The 17,517-nt window shown below is 35.3% G+C and overlaps 1 protein-coding gene across 2 annotated transcripts in view; it reads right to left on the bottom strand.

Moving 5' to 3' along the window:
• The window catches only part of dip2bb (disco-interacting protein 2 homolog Bb), a 42,620-nt gene that overhangs the window by 12,840 nt on the left and 12,263 nt on the right, over window positions 1-17,517 (bottom strand). Inside the window, exons 2-18 of one of the 2 annotated variants that reach the window (XM_016467152.1) lie at window positions 10,775-10,846; window positions 10,196-10,357; window positions 8,667-8,792; window positions 7,223-7,489; window positions 7,002-7,019; window positions 5,164-5,304; window positions 4,836-4,853; window positions 3,712-3,831; window positions 3,431-3,628; window positions 3,224-3,315; window positions 2,229-2,339; window positions 1,997-2,120; window positions 1,785-1,894; window positions 1,593-1,695; window positions 1,405-1,469; window positions 267-360; window positions 68-187 (exon numbers count right to left, since the gene is read on the bottom strand). In XM_016467152.1, coding sequence (XP_016322638.1) covers window positions 68-187; window positions 267-360; window positions 1,405-1,469; window positions 1,593-1,695; window positions 1,785-1,894; window positions 1,997-2,120; window positions 2,229-2,339; window positions 3,224-3,315; window positions 3,431-3,628; window positions 3,712-3,831; window positions 4,836-4,853; window positions 5,164-5,304; window positions 7,002-7,019; window positions 7,223-7,489; window positions 8,667-8,792; window positions 10,196-10,357; window positions 10,775-10,846 — 1,941 coding nt within the window. The remainder of the gene's footprint in view (window positions 1-67; window positions 188-266; window positions 361-1,404; window positions 1,470-1,592; window positions 1,696-1,784; window positions 1,895-1,996; window positions 2,121-2,228; window positions 2,340-3,223; window positions 3,316-3,430; window positions 3,629-3,711; window positions 3,832-4,835; window positions 4,854-5,163; window positions 5,305-7,001; window positions 7,020-7,222; window positions 7,490-8,666; window positions 8,793-10,195; window positions 10,358-10,774; window positions 10,847-17,517) is intronic. The other variant, XM_016467153.1, reaches the window with a different exon arrangement.

Raw genomic sequence — 17,517 nt, 5'->3', positions numbered from 1 at the left:
ATATGAATATTAAATGAACATCATCTCCCATGGAGTCTCTGCAGGAGGTCTGGTAGAGTTAACTCACAAGGATTGGCTCCGTCAGCAACAATTAGCATGCGCAACGAGGCCAGACTGGTGTCTCTCTGATCTCTGTGAGCCATCATTGCCCAATGCAGGTCACGACACTTCACCAGGGCAACCCGTGCTATAGAAACAGATGTTTTTCATATCAAAACAAATGTGTGTGGATGACAGACATACATTTGTTTTTTTGTTTGTTGTACCTTTGTGTATGTGAACTCGCTGAACCCAGGAAAGTGGACAAGCTTTCATTACTGCATATGGAACACTGATGGTGTGGATTCGGTTCATCACACTCTGAAATACATACAGATATTATTGGTCGAATGCCTCAAAAATGGCCAAGGTCAAATTGCAATCTAAAATCAAAAAAGAAATCAGCCTATTTTAGGATCAAAACTTTTTTTTTTTGCATTGTGACATTACTTTCTGGATTTTGTAATCAGATTCCTAAAATTAAGTACTTATAATTAGATTAAATTACATTTTAAAATACTTGCAATCAGACTACAGTTACATTTTTATTGATTACTTGATTACATATTTTTACACAATAGCAATATTAGAATTAAAAATCTTTTAAATGTTCTTTTTATAAAATGCCTACATGACATGCAGATAAATGAAATATTTCATTTTTTAGTAAGTGTCATTTTAATTGATGTTATTTTAAAATGATTTATTTTTATTTTACATTTTCATGACTTAATTAATAATTAGCTTTTCATTAAACTCACAAACCCCCTGCAGTTCCTTCACAAACACCACTTTGGGAAACGTTGAAATAATGTAATGCTTAATTCAATTTATGTTGTTAATAACATCAAATGGAATATATTTTCTTTGCAATTTAACATGAATATGGTACAAGTATAAAAGTAATCTAAAATTAATCAAAACGTAGTCTGATTATATTATCTAAAATGTGTAATGTAATGGACTACATTATTAATTAATATTTTTGTCATTTAATTTAGAATCAGTAGCTAACAACAACAATTTGTAAGTAATCTACACACACAGTGGTGGCCAAAATTATTAGAACACCTGACAGATCTGGAAATATTGACCATTGTCCATTTTCATTATTGTTTTTGTCATTATTATTTTCTAAAATAACAAAAATAATAATTTAAAACAATACACACATACATATATTATATTACACTTTTTGGCTGGGGGGGCATTGAAATATGTATTTCTTCTAGGTTAGGGTTAGGGAATTCATCCAATTATAATCTCACCAGTTTCAGTTATTGCATCTGCAGTAGGCAGATCAACACACCTTGATTCTGAAAAAATCTGTAGTAGCAGCATTGATGAGACATTTTTGTCACTCACCGTGAGAACTCCATGCCACAAACCCATGTCCTTCTTAAAGTCCAAAACATTCACCAGCGTTTCACCTGAATGCAGACATATTTCGTTACATCTCCAAACGAGCAGGACATAAAGCTGCATAGCTAGTTTTTTGGTTTAGTGTAGCTGCAACAAAAGGATGGTGTTTCCATAGCAACAGCATCACTCACCCTCACAGTAGTTACAGGCCTGAGTGAGAGCCTGGCAATGTGTTAACGTGGCAATTTTTGAAACCGCAACACCCATCACTGTGCCCTCCTTACTGGCCTTATACTACATGAAAGAACAAGAGAGAAGAATATTTACATCAATTCAACAAACATACACACACAGAAACACATAAAGCATGCACATTATCTTACCTCTATGTATGCCGTGTCTGTGTTGGCTGTTGGTATGTGAGGCTGCCAGTCTTTCGAAGGCTTTGTGAGGTATTTGGAGTCCGTCACTACCCACTTTAACCTGGGCCAGCCTATCAGAAACCCAACTAGTATTAGATCTGTTATAAAAATCACCATCACTGACTGGCTTTTGAAAGGAAATGGATCATTAATTTGCATGTGAAGTCTCTGACCTTTAAACTGCAATATTTCTCCAGTGGGGGTCTTGGGTAAACCCTTCAAACAGATCTCACTGGTCAAAGCCAGACCCACCCCACAGCTACCTAACAAAAAACCAACCTGGCTGCTCCCAGCATCCTGCAAACACATAGAAATGACTTCAACCACAATACCAGTATGAATTGCTGGCACTCCATTTAGATTTAAAAGCTATTTGTAATATATCAATGGTAAATGTGTTACTACCTTTCGGGATAGTGGAACCTCGATGGGCACAGGAATGACTTCAGCCAACAAACAGCCATAAAACGCAACCCAGAACATACCAGGGTCACTGTTTGGATACACCAACGCTACCTGGATCAATAAAAAGACATTGTTTACAAATAAATAAAATGAAATGGCAGCATTTTTTTAAATAAACGTTACTTCTAACAATATATGCTGCTCATAGCTAGTCCCTCCAAGATTTCACGATTCTGAGATTGCAGAATTTAATCCAAAATAAAGCAAATACCGTATTATTTAACTTGAATTTTTTTACTTATTTCCACAATTTTCCCACAAAGAAATGGTAACTTGAGAGTGGGAATGCAATTCTAGCAATGCGATAATGCAAAAGCAATATTACACAATAGACAATATAATTGTTTAATTGTAAAAACTTGAAAAGGATTTACAAGTAATTGTACTATTATTGTCACTGACACTAATTACATCATGATTATTGCTGGGTTTTCACTACAAAACAGCACGAAAACGACAATTTTTGAGAAAAGCCACAGCGAATTCAGTCATTTCTGGCTGCAAGAGGAATCAGAAAACTAAAACTATATTTTAAAAAAATAATTAATTTAAATAAAGCTGAAATAAAATAAATTATAAATATTAGAAATCTATGTTAAATATTCATTAACATTATGTCTACTAACATAAAATTAAGTTTTAAATTCAAATAAAAATAAAGTAAGGCTAAATGAATTTTTTTTTTAAATAAAATAATAAAAATTATAAAACCATATAACAAAATTACTAAAACAAAAATTAAAATGAAAACTGAAAATAGAAAAATAAAATGTAATTTATTAGATCAATAAATACTATAGTAGCATATAAATAATTCTAAAATAACATTGGTTTAAGTGCACAAATAAAAAAATAAAAAAGTATGCACACATCTAAATTATATTCATATTTTATTACTAATAAATTATTATATTATTAAGCTATATTTTTTTTACCCGGTCTCCTGGTTTGAGGATCTGCTCATTTTTGGTTCCCAGCTTGTTGAGGAGAGTGTAGGCCAGCTTTACACTACGACTCCACAGTTTCCCTGTCAATCACACACCAATCACTCAGTTTTTAAAGTCCTTACACCTTTCTTGGCAATTCCAGCATCTGCTTTCAATCAAGGTAAGTGGTTTGCAGGCGACCTTGCTCAGTCTTACCATACGTAAGCGTATAAAGTGGTTTTCCTGTGATATCCAGAGCTGTGAGGGCGGGGCTCTTGCCTTGTGTGGCACCCCATCGAGCTAATGCTGCCTGAAGAGCAGGAGGCCAGTTACTGACCACTCCCAATGGCTCCCCCTTCACCGGGATTATCTGCCGGCCTTCTGGCTTCGGGGCGTTAGGATCTACCTGAGGAACTGTGGAAGAAGAAATACGCTGATCCACATTACTGCAGCTTCTTACCAAGTGTGTTTGATGTTTTTTTAATTCATTCACGTACCTTCTACAATCTCCTCTTGGTCATCCATGAAGAACTCACTGAGTGGTGGGCGTTTGGGTCGTTTTAGCGTGTTTAGCAGCTGCTGAATCTTTGTGGATACACGACTGGACACTGGAACACCTACACCAGGATCGGGGTCAGGCAGGGTGGGATGAGACAGACGAACAAACACACACTCACGCACGCTTTCAACTGACCTGGGAATACTAATGTATATATACATCTATTACACTCTCCTGAACTGTGGTATCATCAGTTCTGGTCCAAAGATGCCAAGATATACAATGACTTACAGATCAAATTAAATATCTGTACAAAATCAATATATGTCAAATTATATACACCACCGTTCCAAAGTTTGTGTTCAGTCAAATTTTTATTGAATTGTGATAATAAAGAGTTTTACTGTGATACAAAAAAAAAAAACAATTTTAAATTAAATTTAAAAACCCTGTCAAAAGTCAAATCAGAATATTAGAATGATTTCTGAAGGATCATGTCACACTAAAGACTGGAGTAATGACTGCTGAAAATTCAGCTTTGTCATCACAGGAATAAATTACATTGTATAATACTGTATATAAAAAAAAGAAAACAGTAATTTTGAATTGTACTAATATTTCACAATATCACTGTTTTACTGTATATTTTTTCAAATAATTTCAAACTGGATGAGCATAAGAAACTTTAAAACATTCAAATACATTTTTGCTAAAACAAAACTTTTGAACGGTAGTGTATTCTTAAATTTTTTACTGTGATATTTTTGTATTTTTCTATATAAAAATATTAAAGGACTTTGTAATATAGTACAAAAGTTGTAAGAAATTATTTTATGATACATTTATGGGTGAGTAAATACTGGAAGAATTTACACTATTTCTTTAAATATCATACTAGTTCACTTGCAAAGAAGCCTTGATGTGTTGTGAAAGATCAGGACTGAGTAAAACCACATGTAAGCAGAGAAGCAGGGATGACTTATCTACTATTGTTTATATTTTCCTAAAGAAGTGCAGGGTTTCACTTGGGTTCACATTTCCTCTGTGTAACACATATATAGCACACAAGCACAAACACACAGTTTTAAAGTCAGCCAGGACATGTCTATGACCAATTATTACCTCTGCCTACTCTTCTCACTGACAGAGAAAAGCAACATGACACAAGTGGATAAAAGGTGGAAAAGAAAAAAGAAACGGGATGTGATTAATGAAGCAATCAAACACAGCATTCATAAAGACTTATTGAAATGTCCCTACTGAAATGTTAACACAAAACTCTGAGCGGCATGAAAAGAAAGTTATGAAAAGGCGCTTAAAGGTTGACATATATTTTCAGAGTATGTAGAGTATGTCTAATGTAGCACACTACAAATAAGTGTTTCTCTATTTATCTCTTTCTCTAATACTCTTTTTTTCCCCTGCACACACACACACACACACTCAGTACCGTCTGCTGTCTCCATCATGCTGGACCGGCTCTGGCCTCGACTCATGCCTCGCACCACGGCGTTGGCAGGCAGATCCACACGAGAGCCTCTGGCCTGAGCTTGGGATGGCACATCAGGGGGCCCGACTCCTCCTACCGGATCTGGTACAAAATAACACATATTACTCACTCATACCCAGCCCAGCTAAAAGTTTTAAAGATATCATACCCTAGCTCTTAAAGTAATAGTTCACCCAAAATGAAACATTCATTTCTAATTACTTTGTCCCTCCAAACCTGCATGGCTTTCTTTCTTATGTGGAAAACAAAGGGAAAACTTATCAGAATCATGTTTGTACCACTTTTTTCAATCCAACCGTGAACTATTCTCTTAAGGGTCTGTGTAAATCTATGTGCATTCAGTACTGCTTTCAGTATATGCTTCCTTGATTTACTTAAACTGGTGATAAGCCCAAAAATATTTTTAAAGACAACATGAAATCAAACAGCCCCTATTTACTTTATTTATAGTATCTTTAGAATACTTTCATTTTGATTTATCTAACATTCAAATATTTCTATACAATGTCATTTAAACTGTGTAAGTGACACCAATTTCCTACATATAGTAAAGTACTGTTCAAAGGTTTGGGTCATTAAGATTTTATTTAAAAGAATTTAACACTTTCATTCATCAAGGATGCATTAACTCGTTCAACAGAGACAGTAAAGACTTTTATATGGTTAAAGGGAAATTAAAATAAATAAAGTAAAAAAAAAAATAAAAGCTGTTCTTTTGTACTTTCTCTTCATCAAAGAATCCTGAAAAAATGTGTATCATGGTTTCTACAAAAATATTGTTTAAAAAATACAGTTTTTAACATTGATAATAATATCAAATGTAATAACAAATTTAATAATTCACTGTCATTACAGGAGTAAATTACATTTTTAAAATATATGAAAAAAATGTTTAACATTTCACAATATTACGGTTTTTATTTTTGATCAAATAAATGCAGTCTCGGTAAGCATAAAAGGCTTAAAAAACCCAAACTTTTGAATGGTAGTGTCTCTTTCTTCTCACATTATAAAGTAATTTAATCTCAAATCAATATTTCACGTTATTTTTCATGTTAAGTAGCTGAGTAATGTCTGCCTTTATCGTGAGATAATGTAAAGTCAGTCGCTTGTTATCCCAAAATAAACCTCTTCAGGGTGCTACAATATTGATCACCCTGTCAGGGTTTATTTTACCTACTGTCTGTACATTATCTCTTACATAACTGTCTCTGGTTTATTGTGTATCATTATCATCATCGTACATCATTGTTTTCATAATCTTTCACCAAAATGGATTAACTTTCTCTGCCTCTGTGGGCTAAGGTTCTGTGGGTAGAGAAAAATAACATTAACCAATAATATCAGCCTACTGAATATTCCATTTCAGGTCTGATGCAAATAAACAGTTTTTGCAAGGGTGCGAATGCAGTTTCATGTTGTCTTTATATTCACAGTTGATTACTGGTTGATTTTCTAGTCTAAGCACATAGTCTACAGACTGTCTAAACTTATTGTCTGCATTTCACACACACTCAAGGTACGTCATTTGCAGGAAAAGCACACTCATTGAATAAAAACAGTATGAGATCAAGTGTGTATTAAGGTATGTATGATCAGTCCTGAACCACACAAGAAGTTCACCCACTTCTTTAAGAAGCTTTATTAATTTTTCATTATTGACAGACCAATCATTCATAGGCTTTAAACACGCATGTGGAGGGGCAGATAATAATCATAACTCACAACAATTTTACAAACACAGGGAAAGACGGAAGACTGCTAACACTCAATTTTACCTCTTCCTATTCTTCTCACTGACAGTCACAAAAGATATAAATGAACAGAAAATAATAATTTGGCAAAAGAAAACATAAAAGACAAACAATTTAGAAATAATAAAGCAATGAACGCACATGCATAAAACAGCTAAAATTAAAACTCAAAACCAAATAACACAAATGAAACATCTAAAGTGTATAAACAATGGCAAAAATAGTGTGGGGTAACTGTGACTCACCGATGCGTGCCTGAGCGAAGGCCTCTGCCAGGGCAGAGGGCTGGGAGTGGGAGTGGGGCGGGTGGGCAGGTGCGGGTGGAGGCGGGACCTGCTGAGACTGAGGCTGAGGAGCCTGGGTGGGCCGAGACTCCCCATGGGAGAGAGTGGAGGAGGCAGAGGAGGAGGTGGAGGAGCCGTGCAGAGAGCTATTAATCCAGGTGTCTGGAGACTGCTGAGGCCCTGCACTTTCACTCGACACAGCCTCATCATCAGAGGAAGAGGAGGAATCTGGCAGAGAGAGCGAGAGAAAGACAAGAGAAAATAAATTAAAAGACAAGGAAGAGAATGACAGAATAAGTATAAGAAAAATAATGCTAAGAACTATTTAAGCCTTTTTTTACAATTATTTTTTTCTGAGAATAGTAAATGTGGCTGCCACAATAACAAAATGTTAATACTAGTTGTCAAATGATTAATCGCGATTAATCGTATCCAAAATAAAAGTTTTTGTTTACATAATATATGAGTGTGTACTGTGTATATTTATTATGTATATTTAAATACAAACACATACATGTATATATTTAAGAAAAATATGCTATGTTAATTTATTAAATATATTTATATAAAATTTTAAATATAATAATATAAATATATAAATGTATATACATTTAAATATTTTCAAAATATATACTGTATGTGTGTGTATTTATATATACATAATAAATAAACACAATGCACATACATATAGTATGTAATGTACAAAAACTTTTATTTTGGATGCGATTAATCGCGATTAATTGTTTGACAGCACTAGTTAATGCCAGTAAAATGTCATAATTTTTGCTACAAATTTTAACACCACAGCAAAAACAAAAGTTATGCTAAACATACTGTATATTTTAAATACATTAATAGATAATAAATAGATATTTATAATAAATAGATTCATATATAATAATACTAATAAATTATTTTAATTTACTTTTTTACTTTTTAATTAGTTTTAGGTTTATTCCTTAATATTCATATGTATTATAAATCTATATTAATATTAACAAATTAAATTAACTCTAATTACATGTTAAAATAAAAAGTACCTTAAATTAAAACTATTTATAAGATTAGATATAAAAATAATTTAATTTAAAAGTAGTAAATGACTAAATGTTCGAAATTGAAAAATACAACAAAAAATACGAATTGTATAACTGATCTAACTCATATAATATTCACTACATGATTATTATATAAAATACATAAGGATCAGGATTTAAAGCTCTCAGTTTTACTGAGAAATACCGTTACTTTTGCTATTTTAAACAGGAAAAGTGTAAGATCCTGATTAGCTATACTATTAACTATATGATGATATGTCCTTACTATATGTGGTATGGTTCTGTAAGTTCTTCTCTAGCCCTCTAGTATATTATTGTAATGGTTTATTTGTGCTTGCATATATTACCTGGTGGGGTGCAGTTGTCAATTGGTGACTGTACATATGCAGACCGACGCTTGGTTGGCATGGGCAGTGCCATCTTTTCCTCTTTATGCTTGGCCAACGCTGCCTGAACTGCCTCAGTGTGGATATCTGAGACAAAAAGAAAAAGAAAAAACTACCTACAGGCCGGTTTTTTTTCTTGGACCTCTGCACTTAGTGAGATGTTAGCAGATGTTTGGTTTTATCCAAAGTGACAGGTATAATCAACCTTGAACATCCTGGGGTTAAATGCTTTGCTCCAGAGTACAAGACTAATTGGAATCTCATTAACTTACATTCTGTACCTTGATATAAATCAGTAACTTTTGTATATCAGCAAAGCTTCTAAACCAACAGCAGTCGCCCATCAGAGTTTTGGTAATGCTTACATAACAAGTCCCTCAACATAAATTATGCAGTGAAATCAGCTGATTGAATCCACAGGACTGATGAAACTGCTTTCTGACAACAGTAGGACAGTAAAATTTATAATCACATCTGTGGCGAGCAACTGAACAAGCAACCTACAATTAAATAAGCAAGCTGCCATCTTGCAATTGCCACAAAGCACCAGAAATCCACAATGACACATTTCATCTAGGCATCCATTTTGTCCAATTATGACTGCCATGGCAGATGACTAAACAGTTCTTACAAGGATGTGGTCAGAGAACAGGCAAATATTACCATCTGCAGACTCTCTGTAAACCTCACAACCCATACATCTTAAGTAAAGATCAGTCTATACACGGCTTGCAAACTGGAGTTCTATGTTTTAAAGGTGAAGTGTGTCATTTGTTCAATGTTGAAATATTTTTTAATGTGCAGAGATCACTATAAGTAATAGTTACACTATTAGTAAAAGTTTATAAGTAAGCCGAGCTGTATATCATTACACCGCCATACATCATATTTGCTGAATGAAATCTAATACTACTTTCATTCTAATTTTGCAGTGCTCCTTCCAAAAATACTGCCTGTTTTGCTCTAGCATGTCACACTTTCTCACAAAATATGATGCATTTTGTAGCTCTTTGTTTTCAACAACCATGTTAAGGAAATCTTGTTATGAACTTGTGCTTATGTAAAGTTCTTTGACATTAAATGAAGTACTTGAACATATTTTTCCACTCCTTTGCAGATTGTAAGATGCAATGTGATATATTTTGAATACTTCTATTTGTCACTAAAACGTTTGAATTTTGACTACATATTCTTGTTTTGTGAAAAAAGTACTTAATGGAAAGGTTTTTTTAGATATATTTTTGAACTCAACATCAAATAAGCAGAATGTTTTTTTCCAAGATAAAGGGCTGTGTTATTTTTGACGTTAGAGGCAAAACATTTATCAGCCCCTATAATGGCTGATAAAATGAATCGTTTTTTTGTCCAGTGGCACTAAAGGCAAAAACATCACCTTTGAATTTACACAAGACGAACTGACTCACACTATACTGACTGATAAAATGAAAATGAAATAGAAAACGATTTGTATGTTGTCAGGTTGTTCTAACCTGATCTGTAGCGTTCATCTCTCGTCCCACCGCTCCGGTGTGGACGCCGCGTGCGCCGGTGGCGAGAAGAGGAGGAGGACGAGTTCGAAGGGCCAGGTTCAGGTGCAGAGGCGGAGCTTGGACCAGGAGACTGTGCATCATAGGCAGGAGGCGGAGCTAAATCTGTAGAGACAATGAAGAGACAGTGAACGTCATGCAAACTAGCAGACGCAGTCACTGATTACATAAAATGGAAGATATGAGTGTGAAGTAGATGTGAAAAGCTTTGGTTTTCATCTCATATCTCTCCAGACAAATCAGACCAACAAATCCTACATATCTTGCATCAGAGACTGTCAATAAAATAAGAGCAATTCATGCTGCAGTCCAATGCATGAACAGTAGAGGGCAGTGCAGAAGGACTCTAATCTAGATGGAACCCTCCAACCTCAAGAGGAACAGCCTGAGAAGATGTTTCATAACCACATTATCATATGAGTCAGTGGACCACTGAGAAAAACAAGGAGAGAGAGATAATATGGCAGAAAAGGAGATGGAGGGAAGAGGGGGCATAAGCAGAGATAGTTCTGTAGTTCTTACTTGGTGTTTGTGTCAAGTAGGGTGCTAAAACCTTGGCCCTCTTCTTCTCGTATCCTTTTTGTGTGATGTCACCTAAAAAAGAGAGATAACATGATTACCAATTAAAAACATGGACAGCATAAATTCAACATTTCATTTGGTCGAACGTTCTTCAAAAGAGTAAGACAGATTTTAGTTGGACAAAACACGCATCTTTCCACTTCACTTCTGTGTAATATTCAACATGAGGTCGCCTTCCAACAAAATTTTATACAGTTCAAATACAAAAATAACTGCATTAGATCACAAAAAAATGAAATCAAGTGACATTTGTTTTAAAAAGGGTAACAAAAATACATCTTAAGCTAATTTATTTATAGCTTAAGTGTCAAAATACTATTTTGGGGTCAGTGCATTTCTTTTGTAACCCAACCAAGGGTATGTGTAAGAAAATAATTTTTGCATTGTTAAACAGAAATTAGGACTTAAAATAAAATTGTAAATAATTGCCAACATATTAAAATAACTGTGATATACACTAATGTTCAAAAGATTAAAAAAAGAAAGGAATACTACTCAACACGGATGCATTAAATTGATCAAAAGTGACAGCAAAGGCTTTTACAATGTTATAAAATATTTCTCTTTATAATAAATGCTGTTCTTTTGAACCTTAATTCATCAAAGCGTTCCAAAAGAAATTAAAATTGTCACTGTATTTTTTATCAAATAAATTAAGCCTTGTTGAGCATGAGAAAACAAAAAACTTTTTTTTATTCAAAAATATTTTTAAAATCTTATTGACCCTGACCTGTTGAACAGTAGGGTATAGGCATTGGTATTGTAGTAGCAGATTATTAATAATGATAATGCTAAATAATATCTGGTAAAATCCGAGTTCAAAGGAACACATTTTAGCTGTTGATGGAGGAGGTTTGGAAACCCTGGTTTAGAGACCCAAACACCCAAATCCTTAAAGATCATCACCATCTTACATTCTAACAGCCTAGCTGATTTGAGTGAGTTAGTGCTGGACTCATGTGTGTGCTTGCGAGTGTGAAAAAGAGCAGAATGTGTAATCTAGTGGGATTATGCAGGATGGAGAGAGCTTTGGTTATGATACGTGAGCAGCTCAAGCTCATTTCAACACATCCCCTGAAGGGGAAAGATTTCAAAAGAGATAACACAAAAATATTTATTATAGTCCCATAGAAATCAGACTGGCCCGTACGCTTAAGCGTTGACAGTAAGCGGCAGAGATTCATGAGACAGGCCACTAAACAAATCATTCTTTCAAAAGCATTTTCAACATTAAAAAAAGGGAAAATAGCGAAAGAAGAGTCAGCTCCCATAAGTAATGCATGAGGACCGAACCCAGCTGCACCATGGGATATTTTTAGCTTCACCAGACTGTTCTATCACATGTTGCTATGAAGGGGGTTGTGTATATAGTATGATCCTTTCAGTGTTGTTCAGAAAGAGTGGTTTTGAACTGCAGTAAATGAATGTCAACTTTCAAGACAAGTCATTGTGCTTTTGTAAGTCAACCGCAAACTAGAAGGTTTTATTGGTGGCCTAAGGTGGTCCAGTCCACACTGAGGCTGAGATGGATTGTGGTTGGTTGTTGGGAGAATGATGATGATGAGAAGTGAGTGACAACAGACTGAGGCAGAAATCTACATTAAGCCTTGACCACTCACTCACACACATGACATGACATGACCTAAAGTTAGACATCAACACACACTGTCAGTCTATGAATCAGTAACCTGTAACATTTATGCTACAATCCCACCTCAGAATCTCACTTCCACAAATTATAGATCTTAAAAATCATCGAAATTTGGAATTGTATTACTGTCTTTCAGTCTAATACAGTACAGTTACCCATTCTAAACCATATAACCTGCTATCTAATGTCTGAGCAATAATCTTAACCTGTAACCCAGACATTATGCCTGAAATCTAACCTTAATTAGTTCTCCCTCAAAGTTCTACCTCAAAGTTAACTCTTTTAAATTCACATTCCTAAACTGTAATTCAAATATACTAACCTGTCCTGAAAGGTAAATTATTCCAGGACTTAAAGCCAAACTGGTCTGACATCCAAATCTTATTTTTTTAACTAGTATCAATGCAACAAATCCACTCTATAATCCAATATTTAACATAAAAATCTAATCCAAATACTTTTCTAATATGGAAAACTATTCCTTAGTCTGAATTGAGCTGATATCAGAACATCAAGAGAAAAATCTTTTTAATCATGACAGCACTGTAATCTTGTATTTGCAAGCAATTATGGGCAAAACACCTATGACAAGTGACCTTTTTCAGTACAGCACTTCTTTTCCTGTCTCTGGCATTTTCCATGATTTAGTTTATGCATACATAAACATCTACTGGCATGCGTGCATACACACATACAAACACGTGGGGATTTTCTTGGCCCTGAGAGAAAGGAGATGAGGGAGGACAGCACTCCTTTAAGAGATAAAGCTACATGAGCGTTACAGTTTGACTGCATTAGCAAAACAGAAATGATTAGAGATAATCTTAAAAAAGTTCCTCTGGCAACCTACAAGTGACTTCAATTTAAAATTGACATTTTACATGCATATTCATATTAACAGAGAGTAAATGGAATAATAATGACTTTAGCAAATAAATAAACACATTACCATTCAAATATGTGTGGTCACTAAGATTTTATGCTTTTGAAAGAAGTCTCCTTTGCTCAGCAAGGCTGCATTTATTTGCTTAAAAATACAGTAAAATGATAACTTTGTAAAATATTAATAATTTATAATTGTACAATTTAAAATAATTCTTTGCTATTTTAAAATATTTTAAAATGTGATTTATTCCTGTGATGCAAATTCTTGATGTTGCAAAAAACAAAACAAAACAAAAAACTCATTGGTGTTAATGGTTTCACATTATGCATTTTCTGTAAAGGTAATTACAATAGGACAGAACCATCTAATCCATCAGTGGCTTTCTGTACAACAGACATGCACACCAGCTGCTCGGATTGTGGGAAAGTTGGATCTGGAACAGGAATATGTGTGTCTCGCTGACTAGAGTGTGTGTATGAGGGAAAGAGAGAGATGGACAAACATCTTTTTTTAATCGACTGTGAGAGAATTTGTCTTGTTCTTTAGAAAAGCATTAACTTTCCCTGAATACAATGTTTTCAGATACTCATATCCACCCTCCCTCCGGTGTGCTGCATCACTGGCCCTGAAACACTATGACACCACAGAGCGCTCACAATGACTTTCACTGAAGACATAATACAGCTATCTCTCCATTGTGTCCCTACACACACACACAGCCTTGGTTACCCACCACCAGATGGTGACTCACCATTCAGCAACTGCCAACACTGTATCACACTTTACTGAAGTTGAATTTCATTGCCCTCCTTCACTGTTCTTTTGTCCACGTCCAACATTCTGTCTTTCCTTACACACACACACACACACACACACATTTCCTTTCCCTCTGGATGATGTCATGTTCTCCAGTGCTAAATCTTCTAGCCTATGACATGGTTTCCTGTTCTGCTGAGAATATAAAAACAGACTGTGAAAGACAGGGAGAAACGCAGACAGACAGAGAGTGACAGTGAAAAAGACACAACAGGGAGTTCAATTCATTCTTATCTGTTCATGGCTCTTTCTGTATCATACAGCCAGATCCACAAACCGCCTTTGAAAACCTGCTCATGGAAACAGTAAAGTCAGGGTTACCAGGGTGTGTGCATGCAGGTGACAACAAGACTCAAATTACCACTTTACACACCTGGGAACATGCCTTGTCAGGTGTAACCTTCCTAATTCACTTTGTAACACAGTATATATGGGGATGATCTGACCTGTGTCTACAGTGTGCTTCACCGTGTGCAACTGCAAGTGTAAATGTTGTCAAACTTTATCATGAAGAGGTGTCCAGATCACCCAAAATCAAAATAAAATAAAGTTTAAAACCCTAAAAAGCTTTTAGGACCCTTACAATTTTTTATGTTATTTTTGTTAAAATAATGACAATTTTTAGGGACAATTTTACTCAATATCAATCTCAATTTATTCAATTCTCATTAGAGTCTGAATTCAGAGTCTCATTCTCACTAGGGCTGTGCAAATAATCGAATGCGATTTTCATGTGCATCTCGTCAGTAATGCCGGTTCTGTGATTAGTAGTAAATCTCCAGCACGTGCATTCAGATGGAGCGGCATTTACTACACAGAGCCGTAGTTCACTGACAAGCTACGCAATATCGCGTTCATAATCGGCAATGAATAGCCTTCGATTTTGAACGCGATATTGCGTAGCTTGTCAGTGAACTACTGCTCTGTGTAGTAAATGCCGCTTCATCTGAACCCTGCCCTAATTCTCACTATTGTAACATGAAAAAAAGAAAATATATATTTTATATAAAAAACAGTTTTTATTATTACATTTGTTGTACTGCATCTAACAGTAAAAAAGTGATTATAAATAATAATTTCAGTATTGAGAATAATGATTAAACAATTATAAGAAACAAGAATTAGGGGGTGAATGTTTAATTGTACTGAAAGTAAATGTCACAAAAAAACTACTGGACCTAATAGTCTTTATTTACTTTTATTTAATCATTATTTTATTTTGTCTTGGGATAAAACATGACACATCCTTACTTTTCCAGTTTTTGCGAGATACACTCCCTTTCTAAAGCTGTTATTAATGTTGATATGTAAAGTTAGGTATCTGAACCAAACCCAAAAAAATATTTTTTTTGGCACATAACCCATCCCACATTGTTTATGCCTTGAACATGAATATTATCAAATTATGTGGCTTGTTGAGTAGAGTTTTTTGTTTCTTGGCAAATGTATGACAGATATATATAAAATATGTTTAATGTCATGATTGTTACCATCTATTTGCATTAGTTTATATCCAGCTGGTCACATTATTGCATTTGTTAGCCAGCAAAGTTGCAGATTTAAAGATGTGACGCGAGAAAGCAAACTCTGATATGTTGATTCAGTCAACTGAGCGCCAGTCACACAGTTTTCCATTAAATTACATTATATTTGTCCCAAATCATAATGACTTCACTCTAGGTTGTAAAATTGTGTATTGTGCATTTTTCAGCAAAACGTTTGTCTTTCTGTGGCTCTAATAAAGTCTGTGTGCTTCATTTATAGAGCTATAATATAGGTCGCACTTTCTCTTTCCGTTTGCTCAGTTTTTTAAATGCCGAACTTCAAACTCATCTATACCAAATTGTTCATTCTTTAAGTAAACTTGTGTCTGTTTGGTGATTAAATAAACTGTTTTATTTGTTCAGTATCAGTTTTAAAACAATCGGTTAATTAATCGGTATCGGCCAGTGTGGTCCAACCTAGCTATCGGTATCGGCAAAATCCACTATCGGTCGACCTCTAATATATATATATATGTAAACAGACTATACCATAATACTTGTGCCAGCTAGCGACCACCCAACATCAAGCCAAAAACCACTCAACACTTTTAGCAGCACTCACAACACAACCCACTAGATTTTTGCAGGAAAGCACCATTCACATTGTCCTCAGCTATTTATACAATTATGTTGCGACACGAAAATTACACACTTCACCTTCCAGCAGTCCTCTAATAAAGGTCATACTGTGTGGTGTGTGTAATACAGTTCAAAGGTTTTATGGCATGCTGCTTTCGCTGTTCTTGTGGCATATGGGCTTTTTATTGCTTTTAGCTTTATTCGTTATGAATGAGACCGGCAAATTCTACTGTTACCATAGCAACTATGACTCTAAATACAACCAAAGACAATAGAATACCCAAGACGTGTCACTCCTATAGTTTTGAATGAAAAATGCAATGCTTATTATGGCCGCTCAATCGCAGGAAGCCCCGCCTTCTAAATGAAAGAGCCAATCGCTAATCGGTAAAGTCAGTGCGTCACTGCAGCTGCCGTTAGAAGTCCCGGTTGCTATTGCAACACGCACGATTCGTGTCGATTGCAAGTGACGTCGCAGGTAGCGGAGAGTGCAAGTGGTGATTGCAAGTGATTTCGTTAGATGTCCCGGTTGCTATAGAAACAGTCAGCGCTCAGACGCGCGCTCAGGACTGCACATGCGCACTGGCTGATCTAGCCTGAAAAATAAGCTTTTTATAACGCTATTTGAGCAAAAGCAACAACATTTATGACACAGTTGTTGTCAGATTTCATTGGTGATTTCAATTAGGCCTATACAATTTAATCGTAAGCTTAGTGAAAAGTTTTGGAGAATTTGATGTTTCCCCATTGAAAGTGATAGGAGCTGCACTTGCATGCCCGAGAGGTGTTTCAAAGATGGACACCAAGTGACATGACTTGCCTTAAAGGGTTAGCTCACCCAAAAATTAAAATGAGGTTTTACTCACCCCCAAGGCATCCTAGGTGTATATGACTTTCTTCTTTCAGACGAATCCAGTCGGAGTTGGATTAAAAATTGTCCGGGCTATTCCAAGCTCTGTCATTGCAGTCAGCGGGTGTTGCAGTTGTAAACAAACGTTGGTTTTCACAAGACTCACCGGTGCATGCGCAAAGCCGACCTCATAGGTCATCAGCCCAGAACTGCTTCCTTGTACAACTGTTGGCGCAAGCTAGATTAAAGTGATTATTTCGTTTTGAATATGGATATTTGTCTTAGCATCGATTCGCTACAGGAGGCCTTTGTTCACCCCCCAGAGCCGTGTGAGACACTTTTTTTATGGATGGGCGC

Source organism: Sinocyclocheilus anshuiensis, unplaced genomic scaffold, assembly GCF_001515605.1.
Source record: "Sinocyclocheilus anshuiensis isolate Anshui unplaced genomic scaffold, SAMN03320099.WGS_v1.1 scaffold44, whole genome shotgun sequence".
Lineage (NCBI taxonomy): Eukaryota > Metazoa > Chordata > Actinopteri > Cypriniformes > Cyprinidae > Sinocyclocheilus > Sinocyclocheilus anshuiensis.
Note: the sequence above shows the minus strand (reverse complement) of the source record. Positions and strands in the feature narration are given on the sequence as shown.